Source organism: Apaloderma vittatum, unplaced genomic scaffold (assembly GCF_000703405.1).
Source record: "Apaloderma vittatum isolate BGI_N311 unplaced genomic scaffold, ASM70340v1 scaffold8542, whole genome shotgun sequence".
Classification (NCBI taxonomy): domain Eukaryota; kingdom Metazoa; phylum Chordata; class Aves; order Trogoniformes; family Trogonidae; genus Apaloderma; species Apaloderma vittatum.
The window spans coordinates 27,666-41,430 of NW_009704193.1; the positions used below are offsets into that span (position 1 = coordinate 27,666).

At 41.2% G+C, this 13,765-nt stretch overlaps 1 protein-coding gene across 1 annotated transcript in view; it reads left to right on the forward strand.

Annotated features, from left to right (window-relative positions):
- The window catches only part of LOC104267222 (EF-hand domain-containing family member C2-like), a gene marked incomplete at its 5' end in the record, with an annotated part of 28,599 nt that extends 24,425 nt beyond the window's left edge, over positions 1–4,174 (forward strand). Inside the window, 2 exons of the mRNA XM_009864947.1 lie at positions 1,531–1,636; positions 4,079–4,174. Coding sequence (XP_009863249.1) covers positions 1,531–1,636; positions 4,079–4,174 — 202 coding nt within the window. The remainder of the gene's footprint in view (positions 1–1,530; positions 1,637–4,078) is intronic.
- Positions 4,175–13,765: the final 9,591 nt, after the last annotated feature.

A 13,765-nucleotide genomic window follows, 5' to 3' on the forward strand; every position in this document is an offset into this window, starting at 1 on the left:
TGTCTATGGCTCTCAGTGTATTTTATTATTATCTCTCCTGCTGACTATTAAATGGAAGGTGTGGGGGGAGGAGGAGAGGATGAGTTGCAGTTTATTGCAGTTTATTTTTGTCACTAGATTTATTTCTTCTTGTCACCAGTATTGTTTTCCCAGTTTGTGCTATAAATTCTCCATTAAAGTACCTTCATGCTTATTTTTGCCAGAACCCTCTGCAGTGGTTGAAGGGTTTTGAGGCCCATGTTTCCTGCAGTGCTATTTCTTTAAGAAGAAGACAGAATGATTTTCTGAAAAGACTCATTTCCTAGAGATTATCTTGCTTCTGTGCAGTAGTATTTGTCACCAGATTACAGGGTGGAATTGGTTAACCTCATGTTCCCTCCAAAAGAACAGGTATTGAGTCTTGCCAGTTGTGTGTGTCTCTCCATGGACCCCAGCAAAGCACAGACGTTTCCAGGGTGGAAATTTCCTTGTAGGCCTAACCCAGGTGCCTTTTGTATGTCAGTAGTGTCAGATGAGACAAATGTAATTCACAGAAGCTGCTAGTAGATTAGGTGTAGCAGAGCAGTCAAGGTGTTCCTTTGAAGAACAATTTGTATGGTAGCTTCAACTTGTGAACATCTTTCAAGTATTTGACTGCTCCCACTGAAATAACGATGATTCCCAAGTGCTTTAATCACTTGAGTGATTTGCTGAACTGAGGACACTTTTTCTGAAGCTGCTTCTTCCAAATCAATGACAGAAGAATGACATGGCTTACAAAACTGCTCCCCTGGAGTTTAGTAGTTCAAAGTAATAATTTTAGAAATTTGAGAGAGGGGAGTAATATGTTCCATGTGTACCTGTAGAACTTAGCTGGCAGCATTTATGTCTTTATGCATTTAGGGAACCCTCATAACTGACACAAATATATGTTTATTCCATAGAAATGAAGTACAATGCCATAAAATAACTGCCAAATTACAAGGCATGTGATTTTTAAATTTAGCTAGTATTTGATAGCTTAGAGTGCTGTGTGTTTGTCAATTGTTAATTGAGTAAATTGATCTCAATGTGTATGCAAACAGCATTTTTGAAGGATTGCTTATGTCAAGAAATGATTGTAGAAGCCATCTAAAGCAAGTCAGTTGTGTTATAGCACACAAGGTTTTCTCATATCATTCTGCCTGTTTCTTTTCCACACAAACGAATTATACAGTGATCATTCCAACTCTATGTTTGTCACCAGTTGTGAGATCTCAATGTTGGAAAAGATTGGACAATGCTTCAAAAGTAAATGAAATTAGTTGAAATGTAATAAGCCTTAAAGAAGTTGAATTCTACTATGAGAGACAGTAATAAGATGTGAGAATATGGAATAGGATGTATGATATAGAAATCCTGGCAGTTTGATGGTGTTTTTCTGTACTTCTGCCAGTAGTAAAGGAGTAAAAATTATTGTTATAAAATGTATTTGTATGCTGTAGATAACATGATCCCACTTTGTTAATAGTTTCCTTTAACTTTGAGTCGTCTTATGGATATTCTGTTTAGGTTTGAAGATGACCATAAGCAAGTGGAATATAAAAAGCTTGTGGATGGGCTGAACTGGAGAGAGAATCGAATCCCTGCTTTCCAGACCATAAGGGTACCTCTCAAGGTAAAAAGAGCATATCTGAACAAAGGAACAGTACAGTACATTGATAAAATTGGTTTGACTTTAACAGGAGTTCTTTGTCCCGTGGAGACCACAACAGTTTTCATATATTTGTATTTGTGCTCATTTTCTTCAAGTCATTGTTTTTTTCTGGGAGGTTTAGAATGAAGCAGGGAAGTCAAAGAGGGATGAGGAGCTCTGTAACACCCTTGTGCCTGATAGGTGCCATATCTCTCTGACATTTTTCTAGAAGAGAAAACAAAGAAGAAAGGGGGAAACAGGTGTGTTTGTCCAGGAACAATGTGAGTGAATACTGCTTCACCCACTGATATTGTTGTCACTTGTTAAATGATCTGTTCACTTGCTGAGATAGTCCGGAAATAATTTAAACTCCACTGGCACCACAGAAAATAGCTAAGTATTTTTTATAACTCTGTAGGACCTTGTGTATAATGCACCACATCACTGGTAGGTGTACAGCAAGAGCAGTTTGATAGATCAGCTTTGTATATCTCTACAGCCTGCTACTCAGGGTAAATAAAAAGGCGGTATCAACAAACTGCAGAGATAAATCTGATCTTGCCATCTTGTGCTGAATGGAACATTTTAAAATAGATGGTGCATAAAGCAATTATGCTGATTTTTAAGAACTTCCTAACAGTTAGTCCAAAGCCCTTCTGCCAATACATAGTTTTGTTTTCTGGCCTAGGCAATGTGTTTCTGTGCTTGTACAGAATGTGTTTAACTGTGTTCAGACCATTTAGAAACACAGCATTCCTTTAAATTCAAGTTCAAAGGCGACATAGTTTAAACCAATATTCCTTGAGTACTGTGTTATTAACCTGGCTTCTCTCTCTTGGCTCACCAGCTCTTTCTTCTGTAGCATCGCAAACTGTCAGTGATGTCTAATGAGGGCCCAGTGCTGCTGGTTCAGTCTGCTTTCCATGATGGTTTATCTTTCACTTTATCGTCAAGAAGAATTTTTCCATCTTGTATAGATAAAATCAGAGTCCTTCCACATGTTTTATACAGCAGTCCTGTGGTTCAAAGTGTGCATTAGATTTTGTTCAACAGGTATTCTTTGTTTTTACGGAAGAATTCTGTGCTTAGGTTATAACTCAATATTTAAACAGTGACTGTTCTCAGGAGATTGTCAGGATAAGGGACCTTGTGAGGCTCAGTACCACAGAAATAAAAAGGTCAGAGCCTGTGCCTGGAGGTTTTTTGGCTTGAAGATGGTGCTAAGCTCTGTATCAAAAGCAAGGGTAAAAGGGCCAGCGGCACAGATGCACTTGCAGTTGAATGTGTCTGGCTGTTTTTTTTTCCTCTCACAGGATGGGTTATGTAAGCATTGAGCATCACTTGATTTCTGGCAGGCGAGGGAAGGAGATGGCTCTTGCGAGGTGAAGGTTGGGGTGCAAGTGACAGTGGAACCAAAAGGCAGCCTTCACAAGCTGAAGGTGTGGAGGAAAAGGTGCTTGTGAAACAGGCAGGAGGTTGAAGAGGATGTTTGTGGTGAAACGTATGTTCCAATCGACGTAAAAGATGAGGTTTTGTTTGAGTATGAAGAAGACATTATCTCTGCTTGGAGGATGGCCAGTGGCTGGGCTTTCTGGGAGTGGCTGATGTGTAAGAGCCCCAGTTGAGAATGGTATGTGGAGTTAGGAGAGGAGGGGTTACAGCTCAAATCAGAAAGGAATAAAGAGCGTCAATAGAAAGTATAATCTGTCTTCATCATGCTGGGATAATCAGTTCCTCATCAGCTCCAAAGTCTTGCTGTAACTGTCGACATACAGCACTTCTTTTAATGAGCTGCACCCAGACTGGTGCCAGTATAGTTTACTGAATTTTATTGAGTTCATTATTTTGTTAGCTGCAATGCCTAGACTGTCTTTGGTACAGTACAAGAATATTTTAATAAAGAGATCAATACAAAGTGGGAAAAATCAGAGAAAGGAAAGGATTTAAATCTTCTTCAATGTTAGAATCCAATTGTCATTCTGCTTGGGACTTAACCGTGAGTTAATAGCCATATTTTGAGGCTACATTACCTGTATTTGACAGATAGATTACAGCAGCAGAGTTATGCTGACTTCTGTCTTCTTTCTCTCTCTCTATTTCATTATTTTATATGATTTTTAATGTTGAGACATAGAGGACTTGCAAGACTTTAAAGTATAAGTATCTTAATGAAGAAAATGTAGCATTATTTAATTTGAAAATACCTGCAAAAGGGCTTATGACAAAATATTTTAAATATTCTGCAAGATTGATAAAAATGGGCATGTAGTAATCTTTTAAGAGGCTGTGCTGTATAAAGGTCTGCTTTTTCTCAGGTTTGTATGAAGAAACGAAGCCTCTCATTAAATGTTATGTTGACCAACTTTTAATTAATCTTGTTTTGGTTATTATATTCTAAGATATTCTCTGGGTTATTAATTTCAGAATGAAGGTGACTGGAGTGGACAACCACTACCCCTTCCGGTGAAAGGAATCAAATACTTAACTCTTCTGGATGAACTGTTTGGCAAGGAAGAATAATCTGATCTGTGCAAGGCATGGCTTTTGGATTACTGCTTCAGCTCCAAAGCTTGCTTATGTACTGAAAACATCATTTGTAAACCACAAAAAAAAAATCAAATAAAGGTTTTATTGCATTTAATTTCTTATTCCAACATAAATGTATACTTAGGGTGTTTCTGTAACTCCTTCTAAACTGACAGTACTCTATCATACTTACAGAAGCATAATTAAAGCTGTGTCTCTAATCTTCATGTCTGGTTATATGGAGGATTTACAAGTACTGAGAAATCTTTGAGTCGAACAGAGCAAAACCTGACTGACCCTGGTTTTTCTGCAAACAAGTATTTTTGAATGACCTCTTAAAATATTAATTTGGACTATATTAACACAATCAGGTAATTCCATTTAAATTTCCTCCTACTCTTTATATTATATCTGCTTTTTTTTGCTATATCCCTGTGATGATGCTTAACTACTGTATGTGTCAATCTGTTGTTTCATGGAGGAAATACTAGCAAGGTTTTAGCAAGGTCTAAAGTTACTCTGGTATCAGAGATAATTATAGCCTTCTACTGCAGAAGTAAAAATTTTGCAGTCACAGCATGCAAACTATCACTTCTTGCTTGTTTTAAATGTGACTCAGATTAGTAGCCACACAAGATTACTTGGATGAGGCATGGTTGAAGAGAAGACGATTCAGTACAATCTTCATGCGCAGCCTCCTTGCAGTAGCACTGTACTTGCCATTTGAAAATTAATGGATGCTTTTCTCTTTGCTCAAAATTGCGTTGACTAAATGGAGTTCCTGTTAGCATTTTTGTATCTTTTTAAGCTTGTGACAGCTCAAAGCCAGGATTAGATCTGAGTTTACTGCATGCTTTTGAGAGAGAAGTAATCACCCCAGTTTAAAGAATGTAAGAGCTGAGGTGAAGAAGAGGGGAGCTGACTCATCTGCTGCGATTCCACAGGGGAGAGGGAAAGATGGGAAACTCACCCATTCAGTAGACTGAGAGCCCAGTGCTTTTTGTAATCTGAAATTACAATTCAGGAAAGAAGGGTTTGATTTAGAAGGATTAGAATTCAATGTTATCTAAATCCTCAAACTGAGGGAAAGACAATAATTCAAAGAACAACTTAATTCAGTAAATCTGTATCTTTTTGGAGACTTGGAGTTCCCTTTTAGAATTGTGATTCCCTTTAGAAATACCTTGCTGTGTTTTGCCTGATAGCATAAATTTTTAACTGTATGTCTTCTCTCTAGCCCCCCAGTTCTTGAGAAGAAATTATTTTCCCTCCATATGGCAAAATATGAAGCTTTTGGCAGTGTTTTCCTTTTTGTGTCAGAAAAAAAGAACTCAAGGCAAGGCATAATTATGTGGGTTGCTGCTATTTAGAAAGATGTTTGCAATAAAACGGATAAGCGATGGTCTACGTCCGGGGGGTAAAAAAGAAAATTGTGAACACTTGTTAACATGCCCCAAGTTGTAGGCAAACCCATGTCCTGCTTTTTGATCCGAAAGAGGAAGAGGGTTTCTTACATGACAAGAAAAATGTCTGATCATGGGGTTAGTGTCAGGAGCCAAAACAATAACTAATTGTGTTTGAAGTGAGTTTAATGAAAGCTGAAGATATTTAAAACATGCCACCAAGACTGAGCTTGACACTCAAGGACAGTTACCCTTGTAAATTTTTAATATTCCCCAAACTTCAGAAGGATCTAAGTCAGCTGTGGAAAACTTATACAGCTGAGGGTTTCCAAGAGAGATTGATTCTGAACATTTAGAACTTACCCAAGTAGCCTTTAGAGATGGGAAATCCATTTTAGTTTGTTTTCCTTTATGTGTATAAGACAAAGAGAAGCCTATTCTCAGAAAAAAAAAAGTGTGAGAAATATAATTTCTTATAATTTCATATGGAACTCTGTGTATAAGTCTGGTTAGTCGTGGTCTGGTCTGGTCACAGACAAGAAAAATACAAAGATGAACTAGAAAGATGACCAAGGTAATGGAGATAAGAAATGAGACTAAAGGAGCTTGACTTATTAGTGAAATAAAATGAAATCTCAGAATATAACTGCTTTCTGTAAATATATTATGACCAGGCAAGGAGAATAGTGTGTTTCAGTTAAGAACATTGGTAGTCGAAGAACAAATGGATATAATTTGCCATGAGTAAATTTAAACTGGACAACAAAAGGTAGTTTCTCACTTCTAAAACAACAAGAGTCTCAGACATCTTTCCAAGACCAAAGTAGTCAGTTTTAATGTTGACATAGGTCATCTGGTTACAGTAATTTTAGGATGTTTATTAATACCCTTCTGAATCATTATTCTCCCTTCTCTTTCTCGTCTTTTGCCATGCATCTTGCATAACCCTAAAGAGTACAAAAGGATCTCCTAGGAGTGGGGCAGACAGGGCCTGAAAAATGTTTTCAGTGCTTGTCCCCATGCTCACAATGTGTCGTAGGCTGTGGTCTGATGTGTTATAAATACTTTTCACCAGGTTTTCTTTTTCACAAGCAGCAGCACTTCCAGAAGGGAAGGTCCTAGCCAATGAGCAGTCCAATAATGCTCTTTGTATCGTGTGACTTACAGCATGTGCTGCCCAGAATATTTCAACCTCTCCTCTAATCCTGCCACCAGCTTCTTCTCTCTTTTCACATTGCCGATGAGGGGCCTGAATGAAGACAATACCGCAAGATTGTGTTTCAAGATGGCAGGAGGCCACAGCTTTAAAGTATGCGTCGCATAAAGGGGAAGGCAGCTCTCACAGTTGCCGTTAATCTCAGTTCTCGATCTCTGTAGGGGAGCCAAAGGTATCTTCTTTCCACAAGTATCTGTCCTGTCCACAGCAGGAGCGAAGAGATTCACATTACAGTACCGGCTCCCCAGCTCACTGCTGGGGTCTGGTGCGTGTTCGGTGTTAATTTTTATTTCCTCAAGTTGGCATCTGAGAATAAGAGGCTTCAGGTTCTCTGGAATAGCTGGCTGCTGCGAGCAAATGGCAAAGGCTGCAAATGGCAAAGAGGACTGGTCCTCGTGTGCAGGTGGTGTGCTCCTCAGTCCATGGCCTTGCATCAGCTTCTGCTCCTGTCCAGAGCGCCTGCTTTGGGCACCGGCAGATGGGCCTCCTCAGACATGGTAGCCACAGGAAGTATAGACAATCTGTGGACAAAAATGGGGTTCCTCACCAGACAATATTTTCCTGTGTCCTGCCCAGCATACTGACATCTACTGTGTTTTTCTAAGCAGGGCCATTTGTATCAACATCAGACAGATGTTCATCTGCATAAATGAAAAGACATTGAAGTCCTCCTTCCACATTTGTCCCTCGTGCTGATGTGAGTTGATTCTACTTCATGGCAGGAAAGCTCTTCACAGAAAAAAATCAGATGCAGTTGATGCCTATGTCTACGTTGATTCTCTCTGTCTTGTCCTTTTAGCCCAGAAGACATTTTTGCCTCCCAAAGGAAACTCTCTGTGGGAAAACTGAAGGGAGCCTAGTTATACAATAACCAAAATGTCAGATGTTTTCATTCAGAGAACAGCAGTCCATATATCACTAGTAGTAATACACTGGTCTCTTGCTTGCTGGACTCTTCTCTGCGTCCCCGTGATTTGAGATATGGAACTAATCATTACAAGAATTTTCCAGTTTTTAACATCTTGTAGTCATAGGTCATTCAATGACATGGAGGAAAGCACTACTTTTTAAAGCAGTAATGTCCTGTACCCTCAGTAACGTATCCATTGCATATTTACTTTCAAGACTTCTTCCTCCTTGAGGTGACTTAGTGGGAAAGTCCCAGTACAATGAGAAAGACAAACTAGCAATGTGTTTGTGAAGAAGTTACAATATCAGGAGGAAAAAACACCACAGTCAGAGGAAAAAAATATATTTTTAGTTTTAGACAGCAGTAGAGATTACATTTGAGAGAAAACTTTCTTGAAAGAAGACTTTTAAAAGTCACTGTGTGCTCTGAATTAATTTCTTTTTGTTGTTTATTTAGTGTGGTGACTCAGACCCAGTTAGAAGCAACACTCGTGTTTTAGGCAGTGGTCAAACACTGAAGCCAGATACGGATGTCGGGGATGTCTGTGTCCCTACCAGTTTTCAATGTAAAGTTTAAAACCAGTGAGGGAGCATAAGCAAGACAAGGAAGGAAGTTAATAAAGATAAAATATATTAAGGTTATAGATTGGTTGTATAAACTCTCTGCACAGTTGGCCTTTTCTGAATCATCTGGAAGTTTCTCCTGGTATGTATTACACACAGATAAACTAGCTATCCTCATCTGCCCTTCACCCTGGCCATCTGTCCTCTTTGCTCTCCTCTTTCATCAGGCTAGTTTCGTATTAAGAACTAGGAACAAAGAGATGTAAAGGAGCTGATTCACAAACTTCTCCGAAACGTGATGCAGATCCCTGGCAAGCAAAAATTCTTTCTATCGCCTAACAGTGCTTGAGAGAGCTCCCACTTTCAAAGGCAGATCTGTCAGAAGGATGGCATTGTCTTGAAAGAGAAGAGGAAGACTTTTTTGCAGAGCTGCTATGGTGCAGGTGGGATGCAGCCTCCTCTGAATCAGTGTGAGGCTATTGGGCGAGGATTATCTCCTTTCTCTTCAGATGCCTACAGGGCAGATGTCCGCACCTGCGCTAGCACTCTGCATCCCTTACTCGCCAATGGAAGGGTGATGGGCACCTCTGGGGAGTGACTAGCCTACAGGAATATGTACAGGCCTTTTATCTGCCCTTCCCTCTGCACTGGCTGTGAAGTGATTTAAACCAACCAGCTAAATGTAGACGTTTGCATTGCTGCCAAGTGAGAGGAATCTCACCCTTAGGGTCCATCAGCATTGCTGGAGGAGCACTGAGGTCAAGCATGGTGACCACCTGGCTGCTCCTCACCCTTGCTGCAGGTTGCAGCCATGCTGCGGTGAGTATAGTACGCGTAGGAAGAGCTGGGCTTTGGCCAGCTGTGGGTAGTCTGGGTTGAGCTGGGCAGAAGGGAGTGTGAGTCCACACTACGTGCTGAACATGCGTGTGATTCCTCTCACGGGGTGTTGGGGAGCTTAGACTGAGCAGAGACCCAGCACCGTCCTTAGAGAGTGGACCTGACTGTCCCCAGTGAATGTGACTCAGGCTCTGGCCAGTGGGTCTTGGTCAAATTTTATTCTGGGTAGGTAGACGGGAAAACCTGGGTTGATTTAAATGGAACTATGATTTCTCCTGTTAGAGCTCTTGGAGAATCTAATTTAGCACCGTATTTAAGCGTATGCATAAGTCTGGCCTTTTCGCAGAAAGGCACTTGGGTGTGTGCAAGAGGCTTGCTGAAATCTGTCAAATGAAGCACCGGTGGAAATGCTTTCCTGACAAAGAGGAGTTCCTAATTTGAGGCATTTAGGAATTAAACCATTGTAATAAAAAAACCTACCATATGAGAAGGTAGCAGTGAAAGGAGGTAATATAGAATTGTCTGGACATGTTTATACAGGCTATATATTGTGTGTTGTTATTGTAGTTCTTCTGCAATATAAGCTAGCAATTAGCAATTAAATTCCCATTATGGGATCATGTTGGTAATTGAGATAAACTGTAAGTGTGTAACTGTTTTAAACCTTTATTTTAACTAACCCAAATACTGTAGTACTTATATAATTTAGAGATAATATCCCCATTAGTAGAGTTTATGACTCAATAAACAGCTCCCACAAGTTCATAAAAGCCAAAACCGTAAACACCAGAACTATTAATGCAATAGAAATTCTGTGTCTCCCTCTTTTCTTGGTGGTCTAGATAGAGCAAAGGGAAATGCTATCTCAGAAAAAAAAAACATTTATTCTGGCTATATAAATACAAATGAATTGTCTTAAAACCCATCTGGAAATTTCCTCTCCTCCCCATGTCCCAGGTGGTCTGGCAACAGTAATGCATTGTGCTTTTGTCTGCAGGCAAGAGCAAGAGCTCCCATTTGAAATTGTTTGCATGAAAGGATCACATGTAAAAGCCCTGGTGGTACCCTCACCCTGCCTCTCCCTTCTGGAGAAATGGGAACAAAATCTCCTCTAAGAGTTGGGTCTCAGTGTATTTTATTTTTTCGGGTTTTTTTAATGGAAAAGCCTCATTGAAGTGCCTGGACTTCACACTCTTTGAACCTCTCTGCTGCAGCATTTTCCCCCATTTTGATGGCTAAATGAATTTTAGGGAAAAGCGTCTGCTTGCCTGGCTTGCTGGAGGTTAGTGCAAGCAGAGCTTTTGTAGCTCAAACTTCTTTCCATTTCGAGCTGAGGGAAGTGATTAATTAAGCCAGTTGCAACAAAAAATGAACCCTTTGCTTTGTCCAAAAGAGCTTTATTTTGCAGTGTGGTAGGGCGCCGCTCTGCTTATCAAATCATTGTGCAGTGAACCACCTTTATCTGGTCACTTGCTTTGCTGCTGACGGACATTTCTTCCTGTGTTGTTATAAAATCGTATTTTTTGAGCTCATCAAAATGCAGGAAGTTTCTGTAGTCTATAGGTTTCTGGGTTCAAACAGATGTGAAAAGCTGGAGGTACACAACAGAGCAACTGCTCTTGCTCTCCCTTTCCCAGTAGGTCGGTACCTACCCAGCAGGTAACTCATCCTGGGACAAAAGAGTCTGTTTTCCTTTGTTTTGCTCTTGGATCTGTCTTTGTTTTCGCTGCTTTTGTGTGAGAGTTTGTTTCCAGAGTAAGTGTCTCAAGTGGCTGTTGGGATTCCTTGTCTGTCACCTCGCCTCCTGACTTTTATGTCTCCAAGGGAGTTTGGTCTTTAGGACCCCAGGAAAGTTCATTTTCACAAGAGGCAGGAACTCAGACATTTCATTCTGCAGAAGCCTAGTGAGCAAATATGGTCTCTCTTGGTCTTCATGTCATTTGCATTTCATTGGCCTTCTCAGTTTATCTTGAAGTTTTAAGTTTCCATAACAATGGTATCAAACAGGGAGGCACTCTGTTGGGAATGTCCCTGCCCACTTGCTCTCTCCCACACATAACATTCGCTCTGTAAAGTTGCATGGCCTCACAGCAGGTTCAGAGATGCCCCTTTTGATTCCCTCTTGACAATGGCATAATGAAGACAACCCAAGGCCCGAAGCAAATCAAATATTCGAAGTAGAAAGACTCAGCATCTTAATGAAGCAGAATTCCTTTTAGGAGGAAAAGTCACAAAGGACCTGAACTGTCGCTACTGAGGTCCCAACAGTTGCATCATTGATTTCTGTGGAAACAAGGCTTTACTTTCTGGAAAAGGGCAATTGCTTTGCTGCTTTCCTACCCTTGCGCATCAAATCCTCACCTCACCTCAGAGCAGTCCACATAGAATCATAGAATCATAGAACAATTCAGGTTGGAAAAGACCCTTGGGATCATCGAGTCCAACCATTAACCCTACACTACAAGTTCACCCCTAAACCATATCACCCAACACCCCATCTAAGCGACACTTGAACACCTCCAGGGATGGCGACTCAACCACCTCCCCAGGCAGTCTGTTCCAGTGTCTGACCACTCTTTCTGTGAAGAATTTCTTCCTAATGTCCAGCCAATTTCTTCCTAATATCCAGCCTAAACTTGCCCTGTTGCAACTTGTTGAAACATGCTTCAGCTTCAGCAGCCAGGTCCTAGGACCGGGCCATATCCTGGCAGATCCCTTCTCAGAAGGCACTATTGCAGGTATGGGGGCCTGTGACGGCACTCGAACTCTTTAATCAAATTAGCAGTAGTTTGGTTCAGACTCCAAAAGAGGTAAAGACCTAAGCCATAACCGAGCCAAGAACTTCTCTAGTTCCAATCTGTTCTCTGAACACCCACAAAGTAGCAGTGACACAGTGATCATCGACGCATATGAGCTTGGAACAGTGATCATGCAATTAACACATGAATAGCGGGGTGGCTTTCCCAAGACTCATTTATCAGGGAACAAAGAAAGTTGTGGGCACAAGGAGTCTGGTGCATACCTTTCCTGTCACGTTTAATTTGACCAAAAGCCAACCACTTTATTCCATAAATATGACAGCCTGTGAGCCTTCTTTGAACTCCCCCTGCTAAGCAGCCTGTCTGTGCAGAGTAATCTCCCCTCAAGCTGAGATGTGTCTCAAGGTTGCTCCTCAAGGCAGAGAGACCTTTCACCAACAGCAGACGTTTGGCAGAATGGTGGATATTGTGCCTAGCCTTGCATTATGTCACTTTGATTTGTGTCTTGGTAACTTTGACTCTGCCTTGGTAGTTTTGAATCATTGCTCAGATGATTGTGCAGCACAGTAACAGACTGAACCTTGCCATCAAACTTTGTTGGGTCGTACTCTTACAACCTCATATTTCAATAAACCCACTCTTGTTGATACCTTTGACAGTGGTTCTTCAAGTGATCTAAATCTCCCATTCACGACAGGATCTCATCACTTTCTCCATGGCTGCAGTGTTAGAGGCTCTGGCTCCTGGTACCTGGTGGGGTAGAGAACCAGGAGGAGTGTGCTCTGGCTGCCAGCAAGAGGAGAGGCTGGACCTAAACCCTGAGCAGACAGGAAAGACAGATGGAGTGCCAGCTCCAACCTGTGAGTAGGGAAGTTTTGCAAATAACACTAGCAGGACTACACAGGGGTGGGAAAAGAAATAATTCCTAGGTATGAGATAATGTTCCTGATGCCATGTAAGTATGCTGAGGAGCAGGACAGGATCTGAGATTCTGCATCACAAGAAAATGTCTGTAATATTTGATCCACTACATCTGTATCCTCCTGTGTCAACGAGGGAGATTGATGGAGTAACAGAGAAATTTTCATAAGAAACTCCCCTGAGAATTAATGACTTTTTGTTATCCTAAAGTGCACCTTAATCTAAGTATGTGGGTGGGCTGTTACTTGAATTATAGAGAAGAAAACTGGACTTCTCAGTCTTTGACTTGATTGTATGCAGCTATGAAAAGCTCCAAAGCCTCCTGAGAGGTTCCTGGTCATTTAGAGGGAGCAAGAGTGGGCCTTTCTCTTAGGTTAGAAACTGATCATTTGAAGTCTGCAGGTGACTGCGGGTCTCGTGGGTTGCCCAGGTTTCTGCGTGTAGCTCGGGAGGCAACGGGGGGTGTTTTCCCAAAGCAGGCCCAGAAATTGCAGGATTACCTCCTCATCAAGGAGATGTTTAAGCTTTTTGATCATTCTTTTCCTTCTGGATTGCTCTGCTCAGTTGCATAAACCTCCCGCTTTCCCTGGGTAAGAAGCAATGCTCCCTTTCTTGTGGGTCAAGACAGTTGCATATTCTTGCTCCTGCTTCGTCATCTGAGGCTTTCAGATACTCTGAGGCTGTTTGGCCCTGCCCTGCAAAGCTGCTGGCAGAGTTCTTCCCACTGATGGCGCATGGAGAGCTGCAGAAAGAATGAATGGCGTGAGCATAAACACCCAGCAAGCAGGAGGAAGAGCTGCACAACTAACTGTGGATGCTGATGAATGCTTCCCTCCCCTTACGTTCTTTTTACAAAAATGCCCTGTTGGTGGCATTTGAGGCATCTCTGCCTCAGTATGCCAAAGGCCCTTCGTATTGCAGAAGGTAAACCATAACTCTTAGTGCAAGATACAATTTTTTTAGATTTAAAATTGCT